General features: G+C 40.9%; 1 protein-coding gene across 3 annotated transcripts in view; it reads left to right on the top strand.

The window, feature by feature from the left end:
• Positions 1-26,959, top strand: part of CHRDL1 (chordin-like 1) — a 109,019-nt gene extending 82,060 nt beyond the window's left edge. For 2 of the 3 annotated variants that reach the window (XM_008578984.1, XM_008578983.1), the window contains exons 7-12: positions 2,595-2,662; positions 9,938-10,106; positions 13,587-13,796; positions 19,234-19,401; positions 21,475-21,564; positions 24,570-26,959. In XM_008578984.1, coding sequence (XP_008577206.1) covers positions 2,595-2,662; positions 9,938-10,106; positions 13,587-13,796; positions 19,234-19,401; positions 21,475-21,564; positions 24,570-24,700 — 836 coding nt within the window. In that variant the 3' untranslated portion in view covers positions 24,701-26,959. The remainder of the gene's footprint in view (positions 1-2,594; positions 2,663-9,937; positions 10,107-13,586; positions 13,797-19,233; positions 19,402-21,474; positions 21,565-24,569) is intronic. The other variant, XM_008578985.1, reaches the window with a different exon arrangement.
• The last annotated feature ends 617 nt before the right edge of the window (positions 26,960-27,576 follow it).

Below are 27,576 nucleotides of genomic sequence, written 5' to 3'. Positions count from 1 at the left end.
AAAGGTAAAATCATCTTCACTCTTACGGCAGTCAGTCAGGGTTTCCACATAGGTCTGCATGCAGTCTTTGTCTACCATCTTTACTCAGACATGGAATAACCAGCAAGAGAAGAGTATACTATTGGCCAAGCACTTAATTCTGTATTTTTGACTGCCGTTCAATTCAATATATAGAGAGAGCACCTGATATGTACTCAGCAATATGCTAAGTGCTCCAGCTCGATTATTCTCAAACTCCTGCATGCATCAGCATCCCTGGAGGGCTGGTCAAAACCCAGATCACTGGTCCCCTCCCCAGACTTTCTGACTTAGTAGGTTTGGGGTGGGGTCTGAAATTTTGCATTTCTAACAACTGTCCAGGTGGTGCTGATACTGCTGTTCCAGGGAACACACTTTGAGAAACAGTGATCTAGGGGATACAAAGGTTGTCTAAGACATGGTCTCTCACTTCAAGGGATTTATAGTATCTCCAGGGAGACAAGGTAGGCCTAGGAAACATTTAAGAGCAGAAAATATTGTACAATGTCTCAATATTCATTCATTCAACAAATATTGAATCAGTACTATGTACCCAGCACTGTTCCATGTGCTAGGGTTACATCTGTGAACACAATAGATAAATATCCTAGCTCTCATGGGGAAATTCTATGGGGGAAAGCAGACAAAAAATAAATGGAATATATAAAATGTAAGACATTGGTAAATGCTAAGTAGAAAAAGCAAAGGGGAGGATAAAAAATATCAGAGGGGGGTTGAAATTTTAGATGGGGGTGGTCAGTGAAGCCCTCCTAATTCCATCATTTGACAGGTATTTATTGAGTGACTACTGTGTGATGATGGTAATACAGCCATAAATAACACAGATAATAAACCCTGCCCTTATAGAATGGACATACTTATCTGGGAACAAGGAAACCCAGGGTTTTGGTGTTAACTCTCACAAACTCATTATTTAACTGTGAATGGCTACTTCCCTCTCTGAATCTTGGTTTCACCATCTGTTAAATGGAGCACTTAGACAAAGTTATGCTTGAAGTCCTCTACATTTTTAAGGCTACAGGATGCTAAGCCTTTTATTCAATCAGAAATATGTAAGAGAGTTTAAGGAAGACTTTGTAGAGGAGAAAAGACCTAAATGGTTTTCATAGGTATAGGGGAGTTATGGGGGAGGGGAGATGGGAAAGTAATTTCAGAAGAATAACATGAGCTGAAGCATGGAAGCAAGAATGGGAGTCACATGTTCAATGAAGAGCAAGGAGATCAAAGAGTTGCCATTGTACAGTAGCTGAGATAGTTGGGTAGGAGGTAAGTGTTCAATAAAGATGAGGCAGGGGCTGATTCTAGAAAGTCTTAGATGGAAACCCACGGAGGGTTATGATCAGTGAAGGATACAATTAAACAATCAAAGTGGTGTTTTAGGAAGATTAACAAACAAGAGTTAAATCTTCAAAATTCATCATTTTTTTTCATAAGATGATCTTTGAATCACGAAAGGTTAAAGCCATAATTTGTCTGAAGTTACTACTTAATATTAATATTGCTATCAAACTAATTTTCAGGTCCTTGTCAAACCCTAAAAGCTAATAATATTATGTAATTTTCCCTAACAGTACTACCACATGCTTGAACTGGTAACATGTTACTATTTAGATTTAGGTTTTTGAAAGCTTGGGAGACGAATTAGAATAGAAAATTCTTAACACTTTTTACTTTTTCATATTCCTTTTCATCTCATGAAATATCTGGTTGAATATTGGGTTTATCTTCAGTCACATATGAGTTTCTAACTTACATAGTACTTATTTAGAGGAATACAAACTTCTCTGAGACCAGGCTTTTCCCATTTGCTCACTTGGTCATAGGTAACACAAGGTAATATTCTTAGAAATTATGCTCTTGTTTTTGATTTTTAATCAGCTCAGGAATGTTTGTATCTGTTGTGTGTTTGTTGCTGTCAAGGTTGAAATCAGAATCTTCCTCCTAAAAACAGTTACTCTGGAAGACAGCAATGGTAGAGGTCCGCTGCCCAAAGAGTGGGTCATATAGATCTAGAGAAGGTTGTGTCAGGCAAAAATAAAAGAGGGGTTCTTGGATATTTGTTATGTAAACACTCTAATCACAGCAAGTTCTATCTTAACTTTCAGATCAAGTCATAACTTCTCAGAGATATAATGGTGAATTGTGAACAAATCATGACAGATCAAATCCTCAAAACTCATTGTTTAAGGGTAATTTAAACACAAGTTAAATATGACCTGCAAAATACTTAACTGTCAATGGAATAAAAGAAGCAAAAGTGACAATGATGTCTATATTAAGGTGGAAAGTGATTATTTTCCCTTTCATTTTCCAAGTTCTGGATAATGTTGCTAGATATTCTATTTAGAAAGTGGCAACTTTCTTCAGAATTGTTTTGAAAAATGAGGCACACTCAGTGAAATTTTTCAGTGCTGTTTTTTGAAGGACAGCCACAAGAGCTAAAACATCTTAAGAGCTTTGGGATTATAGTACCAAAAATGTTGCTCGGTTACAAGGGTGACAGTTTTCCCTTCTATGCATGTATGATTATTTCTTTATTTCTTTTTAATAAATAGGGGATGGAGAGTTGTCGTGGGAACATTCTGATGGTGATATCTTCCGGCAGCCTGCCAACAGAGAAGCAGTAAGTGTGAATAGCTCAAATACTTCAGCACTCCACAGCATCAGGCCAAGCTTTCCTCTCTCCATGGCTACTATCCCAGCAAATCCAAAAAAGGGCCCATTTCTAACACCATTTTACTTCTCCTTTCCCACAAATTTGAATGACCTCATCCCCAACCTGCAGCCATTTAAGTGCACTGTACAATTGGTAACTGGGGCCAGTACGTGAACACAAAGAACCCACAGTCCCAGCTCTTCATCCAGATCAGAAGTTGGTACCCTTTCAGGGTGACTTTCCAAATCTTTATGTCCTCTATAAGGAAGGTCTCTACCCCTGTCCTCAACAGTGAAGACCTTCTGTGGGATTGTAAGATAGTCTACCCCGTCCTTTCAGTGGGATTTAGTGGGTACTTTGGACATGTCCACATAAACCTTCCCCTAAGCCTTAGGCTCCCAGTCCTACAGTTGGAAGAAAGGAAAGGTAGCAGGTCAGATTCTCCCCATTTCACCCTGAGACGTCTCATTTCTGTTCCTGGCACTAATCTTAGAATAAGCCTCACAGGTAGGCATCTCTCTACATATGCTAACGGCATTTTTTGTTCCTTTGTATTTTGAATTAATTAAAAAAGTAGAATCTCTCTCTAAAAAATATGTCTAAGAAGAGTGACACTTCACAGTTCTTAAAATCAGTTCAAAGAATCTATCATATTAAAGGACTTATAAAACTGTAGAAAAACATACAAAGGTGTTCATTGCACATAAATAGATGTTTAGCACACCCTTGTACATAGAAAGTATACAGGGACATTTACTGCAGCATTGTCTTCATTAGAACAAAATAAATGGACACAACCTAAATGTCTATCAATAGGTGCTTGGTTAAACATACCCAATCTATGGGACACCACAGTTGTTAAAAAGAATATGGTACAGCTAAAAATAGTAAAGTGGAGAGAGCTCCAAGATATATTACATGACAAAACAAGGTGCAGGATAAAATCTATACTATCCCGTCCTTATGTAAAAATTGTGTGTGCATGCATGTAAATACATATAAGAAGATCTGGAAGGTCATATACCAACATAGTAAGAGTAGTAATGTTAGAGTGGTAGAAGTGGGCAGGAGGAAAGGTGGACTTTGACTTTTTACTTTGTATCTTCTGCATTATTTGATGTTTTTCCATAAGCATGAATTAGTTTTGCAATAAATAAAATGTAAATAATTTCCAAAACATTAGGAATTAGTTGTTAGCAAGCATTGGATATAAGGCAGGAAGGAGTGTAGGAAATGATAGGGCAGGCTGAGGATAGCGAGGGAGTGAGGAAGGTGTTGACAGAAGACACAGCAGAACGACCGAAACAAATATCACAGTGTTGATTAGGCTGGACTTTCCGGTCATCACATGGGCCACTTCTGACTTGCATGTCCCCAACTTGCCAACACCCAACACAAAGCCTCAGGAATAAGATGGAACAAGTTCTATTTGTTTTATTCTCTAGCAGTATTGTTTTCTGAATGAATGTGGAAGGATTGTGGGCGGAGTAGGGAACAGTACTCTGGACATCTCAAAAAAGCAGCATCCCATAAGAGAGGGTGGGCTTCCCACTATGCCAGTTAATATAGATCCTGAGGAAAGATTTTCTCCAACTCTACCTGCTGTACAGTAAGTGAGATTCCTCGCAGATCCTGACAGGAGATGATATCAGTTATCAGTCTCAGTTTTCTGTGTTGTGAGTTTCCTCTTTTCCTCAGCCCCTATTTTTTGTTTGGTGAGAAGTTGAGAGTGGCTAAGATAGTGGCTGTCAATCACATGTCATTCTAAACCAAATTTAGGGCTCAATCACCTTAAGCTATGTGCCTTACTCCTTAAGAGGCCCCACACCAAGCACTGTGGCCACCTCAGCGGTCTTGCTGGTAATGCTATTAATCAGCCTTTCTTCTTGACTGTGTTACACTGCCCCCCACTCCATCCCTTGTCTGTCAGCTTCATTGTTCTTCCTAAACTGCTAGTGATAGGGCTGGACTTAACCCAGTACTTCCTGTAGCAAAAGAGGTCAAGTACAGAATGCAGGGCCTTGAAATATTTATTGATTTTCAAAGGAGTTCAAGACCTACCTTTAGAAACAAACATTTTGGCCTGGTAGATCAAAATGGCCAGATGGTTCCAATTTATTATAAATAAACATTTTCCTTTGTCCTAAAAGGGATAAATATTATGGGATATGATTTGACTGATAAATATTATCTATAGTGATAGAAAAATATGTGCTTGACACATGGCAAGCTTGCAGTAAGTATGTGTTGAACGAATGCGTGTGGAAGGTGTAATGAAATGTATGTGGTGGTGGGAGTGAAGAGAGGGCTTTTCATTCATTTTAATAAACAGGAATTTGTCTCAAATTAGAGAGAAATTCATCAAATTTGTTGTTTGCACATGATCAGCATAAAACGAGAAGACAGGAGAATCCTTTCTGAATATCCTTTGCAGGCTTTCTACATGGGAGAAAAAATGGCAGCCCCAAAAACATATTTCCTATCCAGTAGGCTGTTCTTTTCATAGACTGTTCCTGTTTACAGGGAACCATCAAAACTTCAGTTCAACAGAAACAACTGATTGGCTTATTTTACCAAGTGGGTTGAAAACCATTAGCTTACCAAGTTTTACGAAGTACACAGGAAGGGAAACCAGAGGTTTAAATATGACTCCTTTGTAAAAATGTGGAACAGGTTTATTTCCTGGTTGTAATTTCACATCAATTGATCCTCGTGCCACTGGGGGGAGTGTGGTGTGTGTGGGCGGGGGATGGGGTGGTCAGTGGGAAGGCAGAAGTAGGAAGTAGGCACAGGGTAGAAAGCCAAAACATGAAAGCAAGCATAATATTGCTCTGGACAACAACCGAACTCTGATTTTTGCTCCCAGTAGATTACATTGAAATTTACCATTAAAAAAAAAGTGAAAGGGTTTGGGATAGAAACAACATGAAACAGATAAAAATCCATGTCTCATTCACATTGTCAGAACAATTTTCTATTTGGAAAGGAAACTGGCCTAAGTGTCTTTCAGTCACGGATAGTCCTAGGTTAGTAGTGACTAAGATACAATATTTTCATGGCTGTGTGGTTAAGAATGCATTCTGAAGACACTTTTTAAATTAAACTTTTTATTTTGAGATAACTGTCAATTCACTTGCAATTGTAAGAGATAATACAGAGAGATACTGTGTGCCCTTTGCCCGATTTCCCCTAATTGTAACATCTAGCAGATCTATAGTACAATATCACAATCATGAAGGCCCTTTTATAAGGCCCTTTCTGGACTCTGAAGTTTTTGTCTCCTCCAGTAAAACCCTTATACCTTAGAATAAGTAAGGAAGAAATTCCTGGGGAGCCTCTACAAGGGTGGGGATTTTCCAACACTAGAAAAGAACTGTTTTACAGCCACCTCAGAAGCCTGAAATATTTTTCAGTTCTTCCAGTAAGTAAATCAAAAAATACCAAAACACTGAGCAAAACAAAGCACAGCTATATGGTCATTTCTAACTTCTAGTTTTGACTTGCCCGCTTAAGCAGCCTATTTGCAATTGGTTTGTAAGATGAACTCCAATTTCATTTACAACTCCAAGGCATTAGTGCCTATTTCTCCTTTGCTCTAAGTTACAAAGTCAGAATGGCCCCTGCTAATAGGCCTCTTTCATTTGTTTAGGGGAGTGAATCTAAAAGAGCCATCACCCTTAAATCAAAATCTCACACTGCCACCATCACCCCTGGCTCTGAAACAGAAGATCCTTTGTGTCAGTGATTCTCAACCTTGGCTTCAAATTAGAGACCAGGGGGAGTATATAAAAACATTTTTATTTATTTATTTATATTGGTTATGAATATTCATGAGATACAAAACTGATTGTCCCCCCTCGTGCCCTAGATGTAAAGGCCAGATCCATACCGGCAGCATGCCCATTACCACAAATTGCGATTGTACCCCATGTCCCCCACCCAGTTATCCCCAACCTCCCTCCCCCTCCCCCTTTCTCGCACTCCACTTTGTATCCCTAGGTATGTTCTCTCCCTCTGCAAGTCCAACACACCACTGTGGTCTTTCTTTCCTTCCTTCTTTCTCTCTTAACTCCCACTTATGAGTGAATATATGCAGTATTTATCCCTCTGTGCTTTGCTTATTTCACTCAACATATGTTTCTCCAGGCTCATCTATGTTGTTGCAAATGGGAGAATTTCATTCTTTTTTATGGCAGAGTAGTATTCCATGGTGTATATATCCCACAGTTTCCTTATCCAATCATCCATCGATGGACATTTACGTTGGTTCCATATCTTGGCTATTGTAAACAGAGTGCAACAAAAGAAAAAGTAAATAAATGGGACTCTATCAAACTAAAAAGCTTCTGCAAAGGAAACAATCAACAGAGTGAAACGATAGCCTACAGAGTGGGAAAAAATTTTTTGCTAACTATGCATCCCAACAAGGGATTAATATCCATAATATACAAGGAACTCAAGCAATTACACAGTAAAAAACCAAATAACCCAATTAAAAAATGGGCAAAGGAACTGAATAGATATTTTTCAAAGGAAGACATACAAATGGCCAACACGTACATGAAAAAATGCTCAACATCACTAGTCATCAGAGAAATGCAAATTAAAACCACATTGAGATACCACGTCACCCCAGTTAGACTGGCTATAATCAAAAAGATGGGGAATAACAAATGATGGTGAGGGTGTGGAGAGAAGGGAACACTACTGCACTGTTAGTGGGACTGTAAATTAGCACAACCGCTATGGAAAACAGTATGGAAGCTTCTCAAAAAAGTATATAAAAATTTTGATGGCCAGGCCTCACCCCAGACCAGTAACATCAGAATCCCTGGGAGTGGGACCCAGGCATCAGTGTTTTTTACAGCTCTCCATGTGACTCTCGTCTGCAACTTAGATGGAGAACCAGCGGTGTATGCAGTTGTAACACTGTAGCTGAAAGAACTTCTATATCTGAAAAAACTTTTTAGGGTGGCTTTTAGCCAAATGTTTGTGGACCACTGAGTTTGACCAGACATTCTCTCTCCTACTTTCTCCTCCTTCTCTTCCTCATCCTCCTTCTGTTCATCTTTCTCTCTCCTTCCCCCCACTCCCACTCTTCTACTATCTCCAAAAACTCAGCCTTCATTGTCATCCTGAATAAATCACTTCTCCTCCCTGGCCTCAGTTTCTCTGTCTGTAAAACAAAAAACTTCAACAAGATGAGGTTCTGGGGGGCTGACTGGTCTATGATAGGGCCTTTGATAAAAATCCCTGAGGGTTTGTTTTTGGTTTTTGTCTTGAATCATTTTCCTACCCTTATCATATGTCCAGGATCTGAGTCCCTGGTGCTGAAGAACACCTTTTATTGTGTGCTCACTACCATAGACCAGAGAACTTCTTGTACTTACGGCTTATCCTAGGTCAGCAACCTTTCCTTCTCTAATTCTATCGCTGCCAAACTCCTTCCTTTTAGCATCAGTGGGACACCTACCAGCCACTGTCCTCTCTGTATTTCCTTTGGCAAACCTTTGCCAAACTCCAGAAAGGACAGAACAATCTGTAATGGCCTTTGTGGAATGTGAGTGATTATGGCATAAAAAGACATATGAGCCATTGTAGGAAATGAGAAATATTTGCACCAAGAATCCCATCCATGTGCATGATAACAAATTGATGCAAATTCTTATTTGTGTGAATTTTTATAGCAAGGTACCAGCATGGGCTCTTCTTAGATATAGAGAATAATGTTCTCTTTCAAAAGGTCCTCTTACTCCAGCTCTTATTTGCTCTTCTCTTCCTCCACCAGTGCCCCCCACTCAGCCCCCACCAAGAGAGCAATAACAGTTCACAAAGCTAATTTTGCAACATGTGTCTTTGGCTCATAACTTTAATAAATGTTTCATGGGATGATGGGGTCAGTGGACCCCATAACTATCTTCCCAAGGTTCCCTGCTGTTTCTACCACTGAATATAAGGATCTTCCTTTTTAATTGCCTGCAAATGATTTTTTAATGGGTTCTCCCTCCTTCACCCCTAACAATTGCCCCTAAAACACAATTAATGTTATTTGGCTTTAACCCTTAAGGTTCCATTCTTCATTCATTCCATTCTCCTCTACCTCCAGCCTACCTCAGTTGCTAGGAGAGAGGTGGGTAGCAGAATAGTGAGCTCATCATGTGCCTTGAACCCTTGCTAAAAGAGCAATGGTTGGATTGTTTGTACTGAAAGACTCAAAGCTTTCCTTAGGGACCATAGTTTCATTCTTTCAACAAGTATTTGATGAGCACCTTCTAGATGCTAGACATTGTTCTAGACACCAGAATGCAGCAGTGAACAAAACAATGCCCTTGCCCTTGTGGAATTTACATTCTAATACCATTGTGTACTGTCATTTCTTCTATCTATAAAATGTCTAGGGTACCTGTGCCCTGCTGTATGATCTTGTACCATTGCCTGCATTTAGAGTCTCAGTACATCTTACTGAGACTGTACTTGACTCTCGTCTTTTCCTCCTATCCACATTATCAGCCTACACATTATCAAGTTTCAACGCTTTGAAACACAGTTCTGATTAAGTTATTTCCCTTCTTTAAAAAAAAATCCCTCAAAGGCTTCCACACCCCTACCTCTGTTGCTTACCAAATAAAGTCCTCACCCCTTAGCCTGTCATTTAAAGTCCTTCATGATCTGGCTCCAACCCACTTTTGGAATGTTATCCTTCAGCTGTTCCCTTTTATGGACTGTATGTTCTCTGCTACACCTTCTCAACTTGGAAGCCTCTGCCTGGAATATTCCCCACAAACTCTGCCTGTAAAAAGTCTACCCACCCTTCATGGCTCAGGTCACAAACCCTCCCCAACTAGAAGCTGCCTTTCTCCTCCTAATTTGCACAGCACTTTATACTCCTGCTGTGGCCTCTGTCACACTCTGCCTTGTGTTGCAGACTACTGTCAACTCTCAAACCCAAATGTGAGTCTTAGGAGCAAGAAGAATGCTTTAGCCTTTTTGGTTGTTTTCTTCCTCAGGAGCTTGTCTATGAATCTAGTCTGATCTACTACAACAAAAGAGAAAAACCTCAGCATGTTGCCAGTGCTGCTTTTACATTATAATCCTATTTCTATTGTTGTAGGTGGCCAGGCAGTCAAGATCAAAGCTGATCACTAAAAATCAAAACCACCAAATGGCTTTAAATGTATAACTCAATGTCTGCCATCTCATTGGTGGCTTTCTTGAACTAAATTTGTTCTTGTCATTTTACAGAGACATTCTTACCACCGCTCTCACTATGATCCTCCACCAAGCCGACAGACTGGAGGTCTGCCCCGTTTTCCTGGGGCCAGAAGTCACCGGGGAGCTCTTATGGATTCCCAGCAAGCATCAGGGACAATTGTGCAGATTGTCATCAATAATAAACACAAACATGGACAAGGTAAGGGACATCTTCCTTTTGCACTACTTCCACATCAGGGCTTCAGCAGTCCTGGCCTTTGGAAGGCTGGAGATGGGAAAGGACTCTTTCTTCCACAAATATCACTTATTCACATATGGGTCACTTACCATCTAGTCTACAAAGTGAATATGGACAAGTGACTCCAGGAGACCCTTAAGACTTCCCTAAATGTAGCCAAAAGGGCATAGTCAAGCCCCCTGTGTGCTTATGTGGCAGCCTCCAGCATTTTCTCAGTTGCCCCTGGTGGTTGGAGGTCATTTGGGAAAATTCCTTGGGCCTTTAACAGAATGACAAGTTGTTTGTTTCCCAGTAGGGCACCCAACATTCAAAGGTGCTCAGTGCCAAACACTTCTGAAGCTGTCATCCACACCTTAGAAACAGCAATTCTCACACCTCAGCACACCTCGCATTCTCCTGGGGCTCTCATTAAAGATGTTTATTCCCGGCCCCATGCTCACAGATTCTGGTTCAATGTATAGCATATGAGGAGACTGTCCTTAGAAATGAGTTCTCCAGTGAGAAGTCCAGAAACCAACTGGCTAAGCATCAGGAGGACTGATCAGGTTCACACTAACATGCAGCCCACTCAGCCGACCAACTGGCTACAACAAGCACCCACACACATCCATGGGTCCCATTTTTTCCTGCACAGCATTCTCTGGCCTCCAACTCCCACCCCCAGTAGCAGGGGTGGGGGGAGGAGAAATTCAATCAAACAATTGACTGCTTCTTACTTTTTTAGGCATCCTGTCAACCAGCTCTTCAGAGCAAGAACTCAGCTGGTTCCTTTTTATGAAACCACAAACATGTTTTGTTTCCTTTACAGGAAAAACAAATCAAAGGCAGTTCTCTGAATGGGTTAAAAGTAATAAATTATTAAACCAAATGATTGAATAACATGGGTGAAAAACAATCCGTTACAAAGAACTCCTACTATAAATCTCAACAAAGCTAGTCAAGCCAAAGCTAGTTGATCACATCTGTTACTAGTTAGATGTAAATTTCAGATTACAGATAAAAAAAATTGATTGCTTTTGAAACTTACAGGCTTAAAAGAACATTCAGAATAAAACTTTTAATAAAAAATGGTAGTATATTAGAAGAATTGGAAATATTTACTATTGATCTGTGTTGATTTGAAATTTATTATTTTAAGTTCCAGGGCATTGTGATACAAGATTACAAAATAAGGAGGAGGAGTTAGGTAAAGACACAGTTTGATTTTCAATCCCAAATTGCCTCCAATAGATTCCATTTACTCTAAAAGTATTTCAAAGCCTTAAAAGAATTGTGGGGAAATGGACTTTGAAAATCCTAAATTCCATAATTTCCACAAGGCCTCTTCATTTTCAGGGCAGAGGCTCATCCCTTGATTTTCTCTGTGTCCTACAAAAGCCCCAGCTGGTTTACATTTATTCATTTACTCCCATTGATTTGGATGCAGTAGTTCTCTTCTGACCTTTCTATTATAGTTCACTGGAGAATCACTTGTCCCCACTTCCAACTCCCAACTCTCTAGCTGGATGATTCAAAACCGTCTTGAGAATTCATTGGTGGGTAGAAGACTATGTTTCCCTCTAGAGAATTGACCTCACACTATTCCAATGCAGATTGTGGGCTCTCACCCAGTTTGAACTGTTCCCTTAGTCCAAATGTCTAGGGGAGAGGGAACCTGGCCATATAACACTGGGAGTCCTGCCTTCCCTGCTCCTTAGCATGTTTCCCCCTTCTTAGCTCTCTTGCTAAAGATATGGTCCTCTGAAATACATCTACTTGGTTCCTTGGTAGAGTCAAAGAGAAGGGATAGGACTCCACCATTTTGAACTTGAATCCAGCCTAAATTTTCTTGAAGCAGGCTATATACCCACTTGACTACATTTTTTAGAAGGGAGTGTCACTTTCTGGGGAGGAGACAGAAAAGGTGAGGGCAGGAGAGAGAACAACACATCTGACTGGTCTTGTGTGGTCCTGTCCACAGCCCTGAGCCTCACAGTTTAGATGTCAAGTCTCTATTCTGTTTCACTGAAGGTTGGGAGCCTTTCCTATTTAGGTTCTTGGAAATCATTACATGGATTGACCCATTAGAGTGCCCAGTACTCTAGCAGCTCTTGCAAAGGACAGGAAAAGGCAGCCAACATCATCGATATTTCTTAATGTGACCCAGTGGACTTGATGAGAAAGAAATAGCCCAATGATTCATCCTTCTGAGGCCATTGTCTTGCAGCCAAATAAGTCAATTCCTAGAAACGCCCCAAATGGAGCTATTTCTCTATCCCGCCACCACCACCAGCCCCGCCTGAAGTGATACAACCCACCCTGGAGATGTTGTTGATTGGGATGCCGACAGGTCTCCCCGGGTGTGATGAGGTGATGGGAATAATGAGAAACACACCCAGTCCCAGTCATGGCTTGAAATCTCCACAGTGTCTCAGCACTCTCAGAAAGGGAGAGAATTCATTCTCAGACCTCCCTATTTGCAGCCCTGTGCAGTTCTTATCCTGGAGCCTAGCTCCATGCCTTACGGTAGAAGCTGGATATGTTTTGGGTTGACTTGCATGGAAGGATGGTCCTGTGGCCTCTTCCCTTCATAGACCCCTCGGCCGGTAGCCCAGATGCTTGCTCTTTTAAGGGCCCTCAAAAAACATGGAGCCAGTGACTTCAATTTCCACTCAATAAATGTCAGACTGCCAAAGGATATCTGTGGGACAGTCAGTGACTCGCTGTAGCCAAAATCTCTACAGCCACAATGAGGGGGAAGACTGAGGAAACTGCCTGAAAATTAGAAGCATAAAAGGCTACCCTTTCATGAGTTACCCAGGAGCCATGGTCCTTTCTCTCTCAGTCCTTCCTGTCTTTGCACCTTCCTTCCCACACTACAGAGCAGGCTGGCACCTTAAGCTCCAAACCCACCTATGATAGTGGATTAGACTCTTATAGTATTTGACATTCTGAGTGGATTTGCTTTAGGATCTGGAAGAACCTGCCTCTTTGGGAAGAGCAATCGTTTTTACATCTAGTCTCCCTGGACAGCAAATCTCTCTGGGAAATATTCATTCCTGGAAGCACATTCACTTGGGCCATATAAATCTTCTATGGAACTGCAGATATTAACATTACATTCTACTAGAGGTTCCTTAAGAAATGCCTGGAACAGATAAACTTTGCTTTCTTGTGTTCATTTATTCTTCCATTTACAAAAGTATTTAAGGACTGCCAACTATGTGTCAGGCCATTTGTGAGCATCCAGAGGCTGCTGCTGAAGTACCTGGATAGCTGCTGATAGTAGAATGTGTCCCAAGCTGATTTTGGTTACAGAGACTGCTCTGTAAACTTATCTCCATGGCCATGACAAGGCCAAAGAATGCTTGATGTGTTAAGGAATTCAGGACTTGGGTTCTGAGCATAAGGACCCATTTTAGCTCCCTAGCCTTTAATTCCCAGTCCTGTGTTCTCTTCCAGTGTGTGTTTCCAATGGAAAGACCTATTCCCATGGAGAGTCCTGGCACCCAAACCTCCGAGCATTTGGCATTGTGGAGTGTGTGCTGTGCACGTGTAATGTCACCAAGCAAGAGTGCAAGAAAATCCACTGCCCAAATCGATACCCCTGCAAGTATCCTCAAAAAATAGATGGAAAGTGCTGCAAGGTGTGTCCAGGTAAAAAGGCAAAAGGTGCGTTGGTTGGAGGCCCTGCCTTTGGTTGACTGAGATTCTCCACATAGTCCTCAACTTTGAGCATTAGAAACATAATCAACCTGTCATATAATTGTAATGATAATAGTTCCAATAATAATGAACTTCATTCTCTCCTCTCTTGAGGGACTGATAAGATGGTTGCTTGAAAGAAGTTTATTACTGAGAAATATACTGGGAATTTGCTTGTGTCTACCACACTGCCCATGTAGCCCTAAGTGCTGAACTTATTTTTATTTTTATTTTTTAGAGAATTTAGGTTATCATGATTATTAGGAAGAACAGTAGCATCTTTCACTTATATCACTACTTAACTCCTTAACACACGATCACATCCATTACCCTTTTGAGACAGCATCGAGAGACAGGTCAGTTATAGAAGGAGACCAGGTCTGGTCCAAATCTAAATCATTGTGTGACCTTGGGAATGTGTCATATCCATTCTGGGTCTCATCAGCCTCATCTGTACAATGAAAAGTTTGAAACAATTCATGTCTAAGCTCCCTTTCAGTACTAAAATCCTATAATTATATTATTAATCATCTTTTAAAGGTAAGAAAACTGAGATGTATAAAGTGAAGTGACTTGCTCAGAGTTACACAACTAATTGATAGTAAAACCAAGGCCTAGAATCCAGGTCACTTCCAGCCCATTGTCCTTTCCAGGCCAGTAGAAAATGTTGACTAATAAAAGGCAAATTAATTATTTAAATAGTCATTTTAAAGCATGAGCTAGATAAAATTACAGTCTGTATTACTGGGGTTGACAGAGTATGGGATGGGTAATCAAGCATTCTAGCCCTGGCTCTGCCACTGGTTTTGTGTGTGATCTAAAACAAATCATTTCATCTCTCTGAGCCTCAGTTTCCTTCTCTGCAAAATGAGAAGGTTAGAGTAGATGATTTATCAGGGCCCTTCTACTTCCAACATTCTAGGAGTCAACGAATTAGTCACTCAGGCACATGAATTTAATATTTCTTATGCCTTCTGAAAAGTATTTTTATAAATAAAGATGGAAAACTAAACATTTATAAGTGGAATCAGAGAGCTAAATCATTTATCCCTTCAACTTAGGCAATTCTTCATGACTAGCAGGCAAACATGTACTTAGTCAATGTATATTTTTTGAGCATTTTCATGTAGACCAGTCTCAAACTTGTCTGCACATTGGAAACCCTCAGAGAGCTTCTACAAACACCTATGTCCCATCCCGAGAGGGTATGACTTAATTGATTCGATGTATAGCAATATTAATGTGCAGAAAAGTTTGAGAACCACTGCTGTAGGCCCAGGGTGGTTTATGGTCTTGCTACTCAAAGTGTGGTTCATGGTCCAGCAGCACCTGGTTGATTAAAAATGCTGAGTCTCAGGCCTTTGCCCCAGACCTACTGTATCAGAATTTGCATTTTGACAAGATCCTCAGGTGGTTCTAATGCACATTAAAGTTTGAGAAGCACTGGTTTATGGCACACACAAAATCTTAGTGTAACAACCTCATCTTCCAGATAAACAGGGTGCAAGGTGTGGATAGGAAGGACAGGAGTTATCTGACATGAAGTAGAGAACCGGGACATTGAAATTCATGAGGACGTGTATTTATTCGGAGAGAGCACGTTGTCAGGATGATACGGACATGAGGACCATCCAGCCACGATGACCTATTATAACTTCCAAGTCTGTGGTCTCACTGGATCCCCAAACCTTTTAATGTCACTTAGTCATAGCTCCACCAACACAATTTTCTCTTCTACCAACGGTCTAACACCTATAGTTAAAAACGTAGTACCAGTATAATTTCAAACCAAACTAATAGTTACCTAAACTACCCAAGATAAACCCTCTCACTGTATAATATTCCAATTTGAATCTCAGACCTTCAGACCAAATCCCATTTCATTGTGTGCTTTGGATTTTATTAATGCATATAATTCAAATAAAAAATGAAAGAATCAAAAAGTTGTGAGAACAGGACACAGAACAGGCATTGCCTTTTAAGTAATTGCCTTCTCAGGTTGGTAATGTTTATTAAAACCTTTGGCTGAGCATTTTCACTCCTTCGAATCCTAAGAAAGTAATAAGAGACATACACAAAGATTTAAAAAAGATTTTTGATGCAGTGCTGTTTACAGTAGTGAAAAATTGGGAACAATCTGAAAGTCTACCAATATGGAAATGGTTAAATAAATTATGGTATAGCTGTACTGTGTACTATTATACAGTCATTAAAAATCACTGTAGACCAAGGTTTAATGACATAGAAAGATGTTTACAATATATTTAAGTACCAAGAGCAAGCTACAAACCAATGTGTGTATGATGATACCACTTTTTGTGTTAAAAAAAAAGAAAGTGTTCATACTCATATAGTATAGACCAAACAAACAAACAAAAAGACTGGAAGGGCATATAGCAGAATGTTAACAGTGACCATCTTTGGGTGACTGAATTATAGGTAATTCTTATTTTCTTCTTTTTCCTTGTATGCATCTTCTGAGTTTTCAATAGTAGACATGTATTACTTTTGTAATTAGAAAAAATAAGAGTTATTATTTTAAAAATATTTTTTAAAATGCCCTCCAGAATCTCAATTGGCAATATATTGAAGAGTCTGATTGACTAAACCAGTTTTTTCAGAAGAGGTGCTTTTCCTGTTTTCTTACCTTGCTCAGGTGTGTAGAGATAGCTTTACTGAGCAATATGGAAGAATAGTTTCTGTCCAATTCTGTGTATCTTTCTCCCAGTGGGCCAGAGATGGGTGTCTGCATGTTGAATCACTCCTGCTAGTCACATTGCCTAAGAGTCACTATCCACATAGCCCAGGGCACCTGCTCCAGGTACTCAGCAACAGCAGAGTATCAAGGGGGATGCACTTATTTATGCATTCATTCTGAAAATATGTAATCAATAATTTTAAATTGTGATGAATACTGTGAAGAAAAACCAAACAGGATCAGGAGATAGTGAATAGAGCAGAAGCACTTTTAGAAGAGTGGTCATGAAAAGCTTCACTAAAGAGGTGGTGTTTGAGTTGAATTCTGTATGGTGTGAAGGAATGAGAAATGGGACGATCATGATGTCACTGGCCTCTTAAAAAATGACATGTGACAGAGGAAAAGGAACAAGGGAGTGAGGAGGCAAGAAGATCAAAGGCAAAAAGAACAGTAAATTCAGTTATGTTGATAAAGGGAAAGAGATAAATAAAATTCACTGGTGGTCCAGCCAAAAATTTCCTTGTAACAAATAATTGCAGGCTCCTCCAGTAACAAACTAGGACCAAAATAAAGGATGTGAATTTCACCTCTCTCCCCTTTGCTGGGGTAGAGGCTGGCCTTGCCTTGCATATCAGTGGCCACCTACAGAATTGGGTGGGAATTCTACTTCCTGATGGTTCCCCAACCCACCACTCATACCCACTAGACCACCCCAATACCTGGAATTCCCATAAATACACATTTCTTTGGGGTTATAGCATAAAAAGCCCTTGTTAAGACTTAAAAGTTTTCTAGGCTGGGATAATTTCATCAGTCATCAGCACTTCCATAATGAGTGGTTTCTCATTTCTTAGTTCTGGAGGGCTTAGGAAAGGAGCATTCTCGTGGGATGTGAGAATGGCCAGAAATGACTTAAAGCATGGCATGCTTCCCCGGAGGGAAATGAAAGAAGATGAACACGGAGTGATTAGGAAGCACCTTGAAGTGGAGAATGTAGAAAGAGGAGGATGTTGCCAAATAGGTAGTTCTAAAGACAAACTTTGCTTTCCTTAGTGTTTTCAAGTGCCAGCCAGGGTTGAGTCACTAATGAGTTTTGTTGCTTGAAGATCCCTTCGGTCTAGTAAGTTAAGTTCCTGGAGGGGAGAGGGAGGAGGTGCAGGATGACTCTTCAGGACACTGAGAGAAATTTTAGCCTACTACAGGTATTTCCACTGCCATCATGGATTTCATGTCACTTATAGCTATAGCCAATACTAAGTTGATGAGAAAAGTTTAACAAATGAACTTGGCTCTCATTCTAAAGGTGATAATTGAATACATAGAGGTTCATGTACACTCAGTGACCTCCTCCCTCCCTCCATCCATTGGAAAAGTGCTAGCACACATCCCTTAATTACCTAACATATCACTAAAAAGACGGGCCCACTGAGTAATTAAATAGCTAAAAAGAAGAACAAAAGGAGAAAGGAAGTTTGATTCTAGGATAATCCACAAATTGAGTAATCCAACTTGGAATCGTCAAGAGAAGATTATAGTTTTGTCCTTATAGTGCCAAATGGTGTTGAGGGAGGGAAAGCTAATCAGGTCAGCAGGAGACATACAATAGCAATTTGATTACAACTTCTAGTCCAAATGTGTCTAAATGGCTAACAGTGAATCTCCCTAATTGGCGTCACAGATCCAAAGCACTCAACACTCTACAGTTTCATCCTGAACAATTCAGATATTCTTACAGATGGCTTCTGCACATATTCAAAGTTTTCAGGGTGTTCGTGCCTTCCCTTTGCTGTTCCTGATTTGAGTGCACACTTTAAATACGCAGCTGAAAAGGGTGCTGATTACCAGGCCAGCAAAGAAACTTACCAACGAGGAGAAATTTTTTTTGGTAGGGGGCTGAGAAAAGGGGAGGGGGGAGCAATATAGAGAATATTACGGGGCTGGTAACTTTATGCCTGGGAGCTGAAATTCAGCAGTTTAGTTTACGTGTTAAATGATCCATAGTTGAGGATTTGACCAATTTTTTGTATCTCCCAACCATTCATTTGGCGTAGCATACATATGACTAATCTGACATCTAGGTTTTGGCACTGGTGTTGATCCGGTATTATCGTTTCCTTAACAAACAAATCAAAGAGCATTCAGAAATGTCAAGCCAATTTGGATAGATCCTTTGGGCAAGTATGTGCACATAAATGAGTGTCATGAGTGTTTACTAAGTATACCTAAATGATGTCAGGGAAGTTAACCCAGGCCCTCTGTCAGCCCATCCCCTGGGCCTCTCTTGGCAACACTGGGCTGGACAGAGCATGATTCGGAGTCGATGTGGAAAATCCTGTGTTCCCTTAAGTGCCTAAGAGATTTGTACCTGGCTATGTTTTTCCTCCTTATGAAAGTCCACTTCTCAGTGATGGTGGTGGGGAGATCCAAGTTTAGTTTGTGGGCCAAAGTTCTGCAGAGTTATGAATTCTGTTATCGTGTGAACTTCAGTGAAAGGTTATATGCTCCTTTGTGATTTTTGGCTGTTGCAGGGGCAGCCTAACCTGAGGTAATAAAATAAGAGTGGAATTTCTGTCTCTAAGAATGTTCTTATTGGTTATCTACCTTTGGTAAGTGTGAGATGTTATAAACAATGAGATAGATAAATACAGAGGCTCACTTGTAGTTTTAGAAAACCATGACAAAACTCTATTTGCTTCCTGATTCCAGATGAACTTCCAGGCCAAAGTTTTGACAGCAAAGGCTATTTTTGTGGAGAAGAAACAATGCCTGTGTATGAGTCTGTGTTCATGGAAGATGGGGAGACTACCAGAAAAATAGCACTGGAGACCGAGAGACCACCTCAGGTAGAGGTCCACGTTTGGACCATTCGAAAGGGTGAGCAAGACAATATTAATTTCTTGTCTTTGTGGAGAGAAGGGCACAGAGAAGGAACGGAAGACTCACCTTAACTTTGCTTCAACTTGTTCTTCTGTTTGGGTCAGGTTTCTCAATTGCTTAGAAACTGACACATCTAACACAGTTGTTATTGTCACCTTTGAAATTTTCTAAACATTAAGGATTGACCCTTGGAGTTCTCAAGGTTGTGTTTCTCACACCACTAAAAGCTGGAGGAATGGTTCTCAACCCTGGCTGCACATCAGAATCATCTGGGAGAGTTTTTGTTTTGCTTTCTAATACCAAATGCCCTGGCCCTATCCCCAGAGGTTCTGATTAGTTGGTCTGGGGTGGAGCCTGGGCATCAGTGATTTTTCTTAAAGCTCCACAGTTGATTCTAATGTGCAGCCAGGATTGCAAACTGCCAAACTGTGATCTACTATTCTAACATGAAGCTCAACGAACATGAAAATGTATTCATTCAGTGTGAAGCTATGTCCCTAGAATCACACTGTGTACTCTGAGGTAATACAAATTTAAAACATCACCCCTGCTCTCAAGAAGATTATATTCTCACTAGAGAAATAATCCCAGTCACTATGTCCAATTCCTTTTCTGATTACCCATAGTGACTACCATAGCAAGCCACATTCTGTTAATTGTGATCCTACAGCTATTAAAACCATTCTATAGGTATAAGACTGGGGCTGATCTAGTCTAGTCAAGTCTTCTAGGAATCAAGTGTAGAGGTGAGATTTCACTTGGAAAATAATACACATGCTGTTTCTACTGGCTCCACATTAGACTCGAAAATGCTCAAACTTTAGTGTGCCTCAGCATTACACAAGGAGCTGGTTTAAAACGTGGCTACCTGGCCCCATCCCAGAGATGTGAATTCAGTAGGCTTTGGATAGGGTCTAAACATTTGCATGTTTAGCACATAGTCAGATGATTCGAGTGCATGTGGCACTCAGACCATACTTTGAGAAATACTGCTCCAATATTTATGGGGCTTTTTTCCTCTCCCCTTTCCCAACAATCTTTCTTTCTCTAAAGAATGCATTCCTCTCCACCCCTTAAAAACATGCTAAAACATACAAATATTTCTGGTCCGTGCTTATTTTTGCTCTATACCTAGGAATGTCAATTTTCCATCTAACTGCCTAGCTTGTCTGTAACTAGTCACCTAGGACTGCACACTGGTCTGTTGGCTTCCCCAACAGTGATCCCACTATTTATCACCTTAAATCTCTCAACCCAGAGAGGTGTGTGGATAATTTTCAACTTCCTATTGTAGCATCTACATAGCCTCTTATTCACAGTGTTGGGTTATCAACACTTGGTGGGCAGAGAAAAACCAAGCCGTTGTCTACTTTGGCCCCTATAGACCTCTTGAAGATTATTTAAGTGGGCAGGTAACATGTTGCTCCTTAACTACGAGACAGTTTTCAATTGTTTACCTGTTATTCTGATAAAAGCTATTTAGGCAAGGTTGAGACTGTGGGGGCCACTCTATTCTAACTCTCCCCATTTTTTTAATAAGGGAAGGCTCAAGAACTGTGACTATTTCTCAAAGGAAAATATGCTTTTCAGTGAGTTCAGGAACAAAGGTGCCTTCTCTATTTACACAAACAACCTGCCTGCAATCCTACTGCTGGCTCTCATTGCTAAGCCAGGAGGACAGCCCTGTGGTTTGGCAGGGAAATATTTGACCCAGATTTGGGGCAAGGGCAGAATTTCTAATACTGACTTTGGCTGCAGAAGCTCCAGCCGTCACCCATGCTTGATTCCACGTGGTTTTCCCTAGGAGGGGGTCCCATGGTTAGCAGTACTATCTCCCTTATCTCCATCCCCTGAAGAAGCCAAGGGAGGCCAGTGAGCCAAAGTAACAAATGGAGTCAATTATAACCTTTGTGCCATCCAAGTTCCTGGTTTAAGCATGTTACACAGGCCAGCTTGATATTCCTAAGCCCCAATAATGAGATGATGTGCTTAGCCTAAGCAGAAAAAGGGGGTTGATGGTTCCAGATAGAGAGTGCCTGACCACCTGCCGCACTTTTTGTTTGGCTCTAGGCATCCTGCAGCACTTCCATATTGAGAAGATCTCCAAGAGGATGTTTGAAGAGCTCCATCACTTCAAGCTGGTGACCAGGACAACCCTGAGTAAGTGGTATTTCTCTTTACTCTTCCCTGGAAAACGTATCCAGTTTTCAATGTAGCACAGCCACAACTCAAGTCTTTCTGTATTCTCAGTGAACATTAGTAATGCTCAGTGTCACCGTTAGAGGGTGTTCTATGTTGCCTCTTGGTGACTTAGCAAGAAATAGGGTGTCTGAATGTGAAGTGAAAAGCTTGGACATGGTGAATACAAATCCAGATGTAGTCTGAGCATGAGCTACCTCAGGTCAAGGTTTCCTGAATGTCTTTAATGAAATTGCTAAGCCCAGAAGCTCAAGAGGGTTGAAAACTCACAGGATATCAGGTCTGCTGCATTTGTGGGGACTTCATCTGGAAGGCTTTGTCCTCGGGTGCTGGGGATAAGAGAAAGAGAAAATGAATGCATACCAATTCCTATGTTGTATCAAAGTTCTTTGACTCTTTGGAACTGCTCCTGGGTGGTCATGTTTCTTTAAAAGCACTCAGGCAGTCAAGCATAATTGCAACTCTCCCACTTTCTACGCTAGATGGAGCCTAGGGACAAGATACTGCTAGGCACTGGGTGAGGGGGGAGCACTTCTAATGGAATAAAAGGCACAAAATTTCTATCCACAGGGAATTCTAATGGGCAAGACAGAACATGATAATGCCTTCAATATGAATTAATATAGTTCTGAGGAGTTAAATACCTAAGTGTTCAGGGGAATCTGCAAAGAACAATGAGATGAGAACCAGGTGGGTTTAGTCGGGGAAGACTTCGGGGAGGAGGTGTGTTTGGAAAGAGAAGGGTGCGACTGGGCAACACATCAGGAAATCAGTCCAGGAAGAGGGTGCAGCCTAAGAGAAGACTCAGACAGGAGCAAACAAGACCTGTGGGTGGGGGTGAGGAACGAGTGCAAAGGCCACATAGGGTGCACTGAAAGATGAGAAGAATTGGAGGTAGGAAGCAGTCAGAGGGCCTGGAAGAAGCCAGTGAAAAGTTCAGATGTAAGGCAACTAGCACTGGTAGTTGCTGCAAACTTACAAACAATGTAGTGCTTTCACAGTGGTGCTTTGGAGAGATGTCTCTGGGCTATTGGATGGATTTATTGAGCACCTACTTTGTTGAAGCCAGATTATGAAGACCCCAATTTGCCATGCGAAGAAGTTGAACTTGATCTCCAGGCTGGAAAACCCCAGTGGAAGTTTTTAAGCAAGTGAATGATGCATTCAGATCTGTTTTTTAGAAAGAGGTCCTTGCTGTGTGGAGTGAAAGGTAGACTTAGTGGAGAAAGCTGGTGATAGTCTGAATTAGGAAGCTATTATACTATATTAAGTCAGTGAGACAGAAGAGGAGAGGTCATTGTATGAGACATTTCTGAGGTTAAATCAACAAGATCGGTATCAAAGAGAGAAATGACTTTGGAATGATTCCAATATTAACAACTTTATTTATTTATTTATTTTGGTGGCTGGCCAGTAGGGGAGTCTGAATCCTTGACCTTGGTGTTATCAGCATCACACTCTAACCAAGTGAGCAACTGGCCAGCCCTATTATAAACTTTATAGATTGGGTGAATAGTATTGCTATTCACCAACAGGAAACTCTGAAGAATAAGTAGGTATTGTGGAAGAAAAAGAGTTTCACTTGAAACATGTTTGGATTTAGATGCTTACAAGGCCGTCTGAGGAGAGTTATCCAATAGGCAGCTGGAAACATATTTGATGAGGATAATTGTCTTCTGCAGAACTGACAGAAAATGAACAAGACAGTATGAGAATTCAAATGCAGGAGTTGGGAGTTCATACATGTGAGTCAGGAATAAAGGAGGAAGAGTCTAGGATCTCAGGATCAGTGATGGGACTTTTGAAATTACCAGTTAATTTCAAGGAACATGTTTTAGTTCAGGCTGTAAGCAAGGCACTGTGCTAGGCTCCAGAAAATTAAAAGATGATTTAGATGTACTCTGTTCCCATAGCAGTTAGGATTTGGGGTATATAATGGAAGTTGATGGTTTCTGCCTTACAGTATGCACAGCTGAGGACAGTGGGTAATGAGACAATCCTATAGGGTCACCTGGGGACAAAGAAGAACTAGCCTGACTCTTTTATAAAAGCTGTGTTTTTGCCCAACCCCTCTTTTTATTTCTACCTTCCCATTGAGTCAGAGAGAATAGGGAAAAGTCAGGAATCCAAGGGAGAAAGGAGCAGAAATCAAGTTCATAGGGAAGGGGGACATTTTCTCATGTGGCTAGGGAAAGAAAAAAGGTTCAAAACAGGTATGGGGTTAAGAGGCATTTGCTTACCTTGGACCAGGAGTTCTCCAGATTGCAGCATTATGAGTGCAGGAATGAAAAGAAGACTGAAGAGAGTATCCAGGGTGAGAGAGACAACAGGGAATGGAAGGGGTACCACCGAGTTTACTCAGAGTGGGAAGGGATCCCATGGGGTGTATGAGAATGGAACATTATAAGGAGCCATGGGAGGGGGTTTAGAGGTGGGAAGGGGGCATGTAGGCATAAGATAAAGCAAAGGTGAGTAGTTTTTGACAAAGGGTGACAGGAATAGAGAAAAGAGCAGCAAATAAGTAATACTCAAGTAACCCAAACCAATATCTGGGGCCCCTAGGAGTAAGCAAAGCTCCAGTAATGCCATGGGTACTGTTTTCCAATGTGCCTTTTTCGACCTGGTGCCATGTGAGCCACCTAAATAGTTATCAAACAGTGGAGCATTTTATAAGTACTAAATATACTATAAAAATTCCAAGAATACTTAGATTTTGTTTTTGAGGAAACAGTTACATATTATTCTTGGGATTCTTACTAATGCTCTGTGTTGAAATGAAAGCTCCATGGCCCATTTTCTGTATCTGTATTTTGGGGGATATTTTGCTGAAAGTACCTGACATTTGTATTCCACATTTCCTGGTGGGTCCATGAGTAAGTCAGTAGGGATGGGGTATATTGGTTCTATCCCTAATTTGCTCTGCTCTCCTCTCACACTCTCCTGGCCACTTTGTGTTTGCCCCTTAGGCCAGTGGAAGATATTCACCGAAGGAGAAGCTCAGATCAGCCAGATGTGTTCAAGTCGTGTGTGCAGAACAGAGCTTGAAGATTTGGTCAAAGTTTTGTACCTGGAGAGGTCTGAAAAGGGCCACTGTTAGGCAAGACAAACAGTACTGGATAGGGTAAGGCAAGAAAACTCAAGCTGCAGCTGGACTGCAGGCTTATTTCGCTTAAGTCAACAGTGCCCTAAAACCTCAAAATCGAATGCAGTCAATTATTCATGCCATGCACAGCATAACTTGCTCCTTTATGTGGAGTGGTGTCTCAGCCCCTCAACATCTGCTCCAAAGAGACTAGGAGAGTCTTGAATTATTTGTGGGAGGAGGATGGAAAGGACACCATGACACTGCTCTAGTTTCTTGGAGAATCACATTTCTTTACAGGTTAAAGAGCAAACAAAGCCCCTGGGTTTCTATCTACAAAGTTATTCAAATGAAAGAAAGAGAAGGAAATTGCTTAGTAGGAGTTCTGGAGTACGGAGCAATTATTTGAATGAAATTATACCCCGAATTTTAGAATGTCTTGTGTTCTTTAAAAGTATTAACTCCTCATTCTCACACTATGCACGCACAGATATGTGCACACACACCCCCACATGCACATTAAACTACAGCCTTCATCCTAAGGCAAAGCCAGCCTAGACTCTACCCTATTTTCCCTTGCCTGACTCCCAAATATCTTGGAGGTTGTTGGCACCCAGGATAATAAAGGATTGTGAGTGGAAGGCTCTGCCCTTAGGTCTCTAAAAGTGTCACCAACTATAGTAGCAGGGTGAAGATCAACACTATTTCATGGCCTCATTCACTTTGAAGTGGTAAATAACATTTCCCTAATGGTACCACTTCTCTTTCCTCCCTGAACATATGGGGGCCTCTATAAAGAAGTTAGAATTGGGTAAAATTTTCAGAAACTGAATCCATAGAAGATAAAATAATTGTTGAAGAAAGTGGTTGATAGAGGTCAAAAGGGCCATCTTTTTGTTTTCAGGTCAGTAAAACTCACCAATTAATAGATCAAGACTCATTAATTTTATTGAGGCCATGGTCGTCTAGCCAGAAAATTTAGGCTAAATTATTAAATCCTAGAAACTCCTTAAAAGGGCAGTTTTCCTTATTCAATTACAGGAGTTGATTTTTCTTTTGCAAAGTGACTCAGTCCTCATGAGCTTCTGAATGTTGAGAGTTATTGCTCATTTAGGGAGCTGGGAATTCTGATAAAGATCTTTACCCACACCTTCCAATGTCCTTCCCTTATCCACCAAGCATAGATTTGAATAGGGGATCCTAGACAAGGCTGCTCCTAAAATGTCTATTTGCAGCCCAATACCAGAGCATAAATTATCCATTTTGTGGTCTGGCTTTAGAAATCATCTTTGTGGGAAAACTATAAATTCTTCACAGCAGGGATCTCAAGCTTTCCTTCTAGATTTGTTCCCTCTGCAGTACATGAATGAACTCTAATGAGTACTTAGAAGTATTAAGGACCCAGAAATCCATATTCCCTTGCTGTCACCATAGGTTAGAGAATATTTTTTTTTTCCTTAGAGTATTTGATGCCCGTAGGGAACAATGTCGAAGACCTAGTCTTTATGGCAGCCTGGCATAGAGGAGTCAGTTCTCATACAAGTGACACAACGGCCTTGTGGCCAGCACTTCATGGGACAGCCCATCACACACATTCTCCTCAGGAGAAGGAGGTAGGACATCCTGGGCTGAAAGGCCACAGAACATTATTGTGTGTTTGTGGCAGTGGGGGTTGGGGTGGAGGTTTGTTGAGCAGCTGCCACCTCCCTCCCAGAGGTGGCAGTGTTTCCTTAGTGTGGAGACCAGTAACCGGATCCTGAAGCAAAGCAGTGATTGCCCTTCTCGGCGATTCACCCCAAAGCCTTCCCACCCAGGTGTTCTCTGAAAGCTCAGCCTTAGGAGAACACCCAGAGAGCTTCCCTAGATTGACTCCTTCCCTCCAGGTGCTGGAACACACCTTTCCGAAGTGCTTTGAGAAGCAGGAGCTGGGAAGCTGTGTTAAGTCACCATAGAAACCTTCCAGTGTTTGACATTGTGTAAGCAGTAGGACATAAGGAAAAGAGGCCAGGCTGCCTATAGTTAGTAGAGAAGAATGGATGTGGCTCTTCTTATGTATTTATTTGTATCATAAACACTTGGAACAACAAAGACCATAAGCACCACTTAGCAGTCGTATCCATTTTCTAGTTAACTCATGTAAACAAGTAAGAGTAATATAACAGTATTACCCTTTCACTCTTCTCACAAGACATGTACCAAAATATGGTACTTATTTATGTAGTCACTGTATTTCTGGATTTTTAAATTAATAAAAAAGTTAATTTTGAAAAACCATCTCTAGTTATATCGTGTGAGTGATTGACTCTCTGGTCAATACTGACCTTGGACTGGGTAACAGGTGATGAGGGGGCCTGCTGGTTTCACACCCAGCTTCACATCCCTCCCACACTATAGCATAGTGGTTAAGAGTGTGAACTGTGCAGTCAGACTACTTGGAATTTTAAGCCCAGCTCTGTACTTACCAGCTGTGTTTGTCAGTCTCCCCAACTATAAAATAGGATAATAGTGGTACTATTGCATTCAGTTATGACCGTGAATGTTCAAAGATGGCACGGCAAAGGAATTGGCCATTGAATGCTGACCTCCCTTTAGGCCAGAACACTTAAGAGATTGGGTACAGAAGGCCATTGACTTAGGTTTCAAGGGGGCCTCAATTTTGGTCTGCTGCTCACAATTTTTTTATACAGAAATCCAAAAAGGGAGCAGGGTAAAGTTTTGCCACTCATATTGATCCAAACCAAATTCCCTCAGATCCCCAATATAAGCCAAATTTTTGCTATTATAGAAGCCAAAATGTGAGACTACTTCAAGAGAGTAGTCAAATGTGTCAAGTACTGCTGAGATGTCAAATAATATAGCGACAGAAAAGTATGCATTGGTGTTAGTAACAC

This window comes from Galeopterus variegatus, unplaced genomic scaffold (genome assembly GCF_000696425.1).
Source record: "Galeopterus variegatus unplaced genomic scaffold, G_variegatus-3.0.2 Scaffold1794, whole genome shotgun sequence".
Classification (NCBI taxonomy): Eukaryota; Metazoa; Chordata; class Mammalia; order Dermoptera; family Cynocephalidae; genus Galeopterus; species Galeopterus variegatus.
The sequence above is the reverse complement of the archived record's forward strand: the minus strand, read 5'-3'. Positions and strand labels throughout refer to the sequence as shown.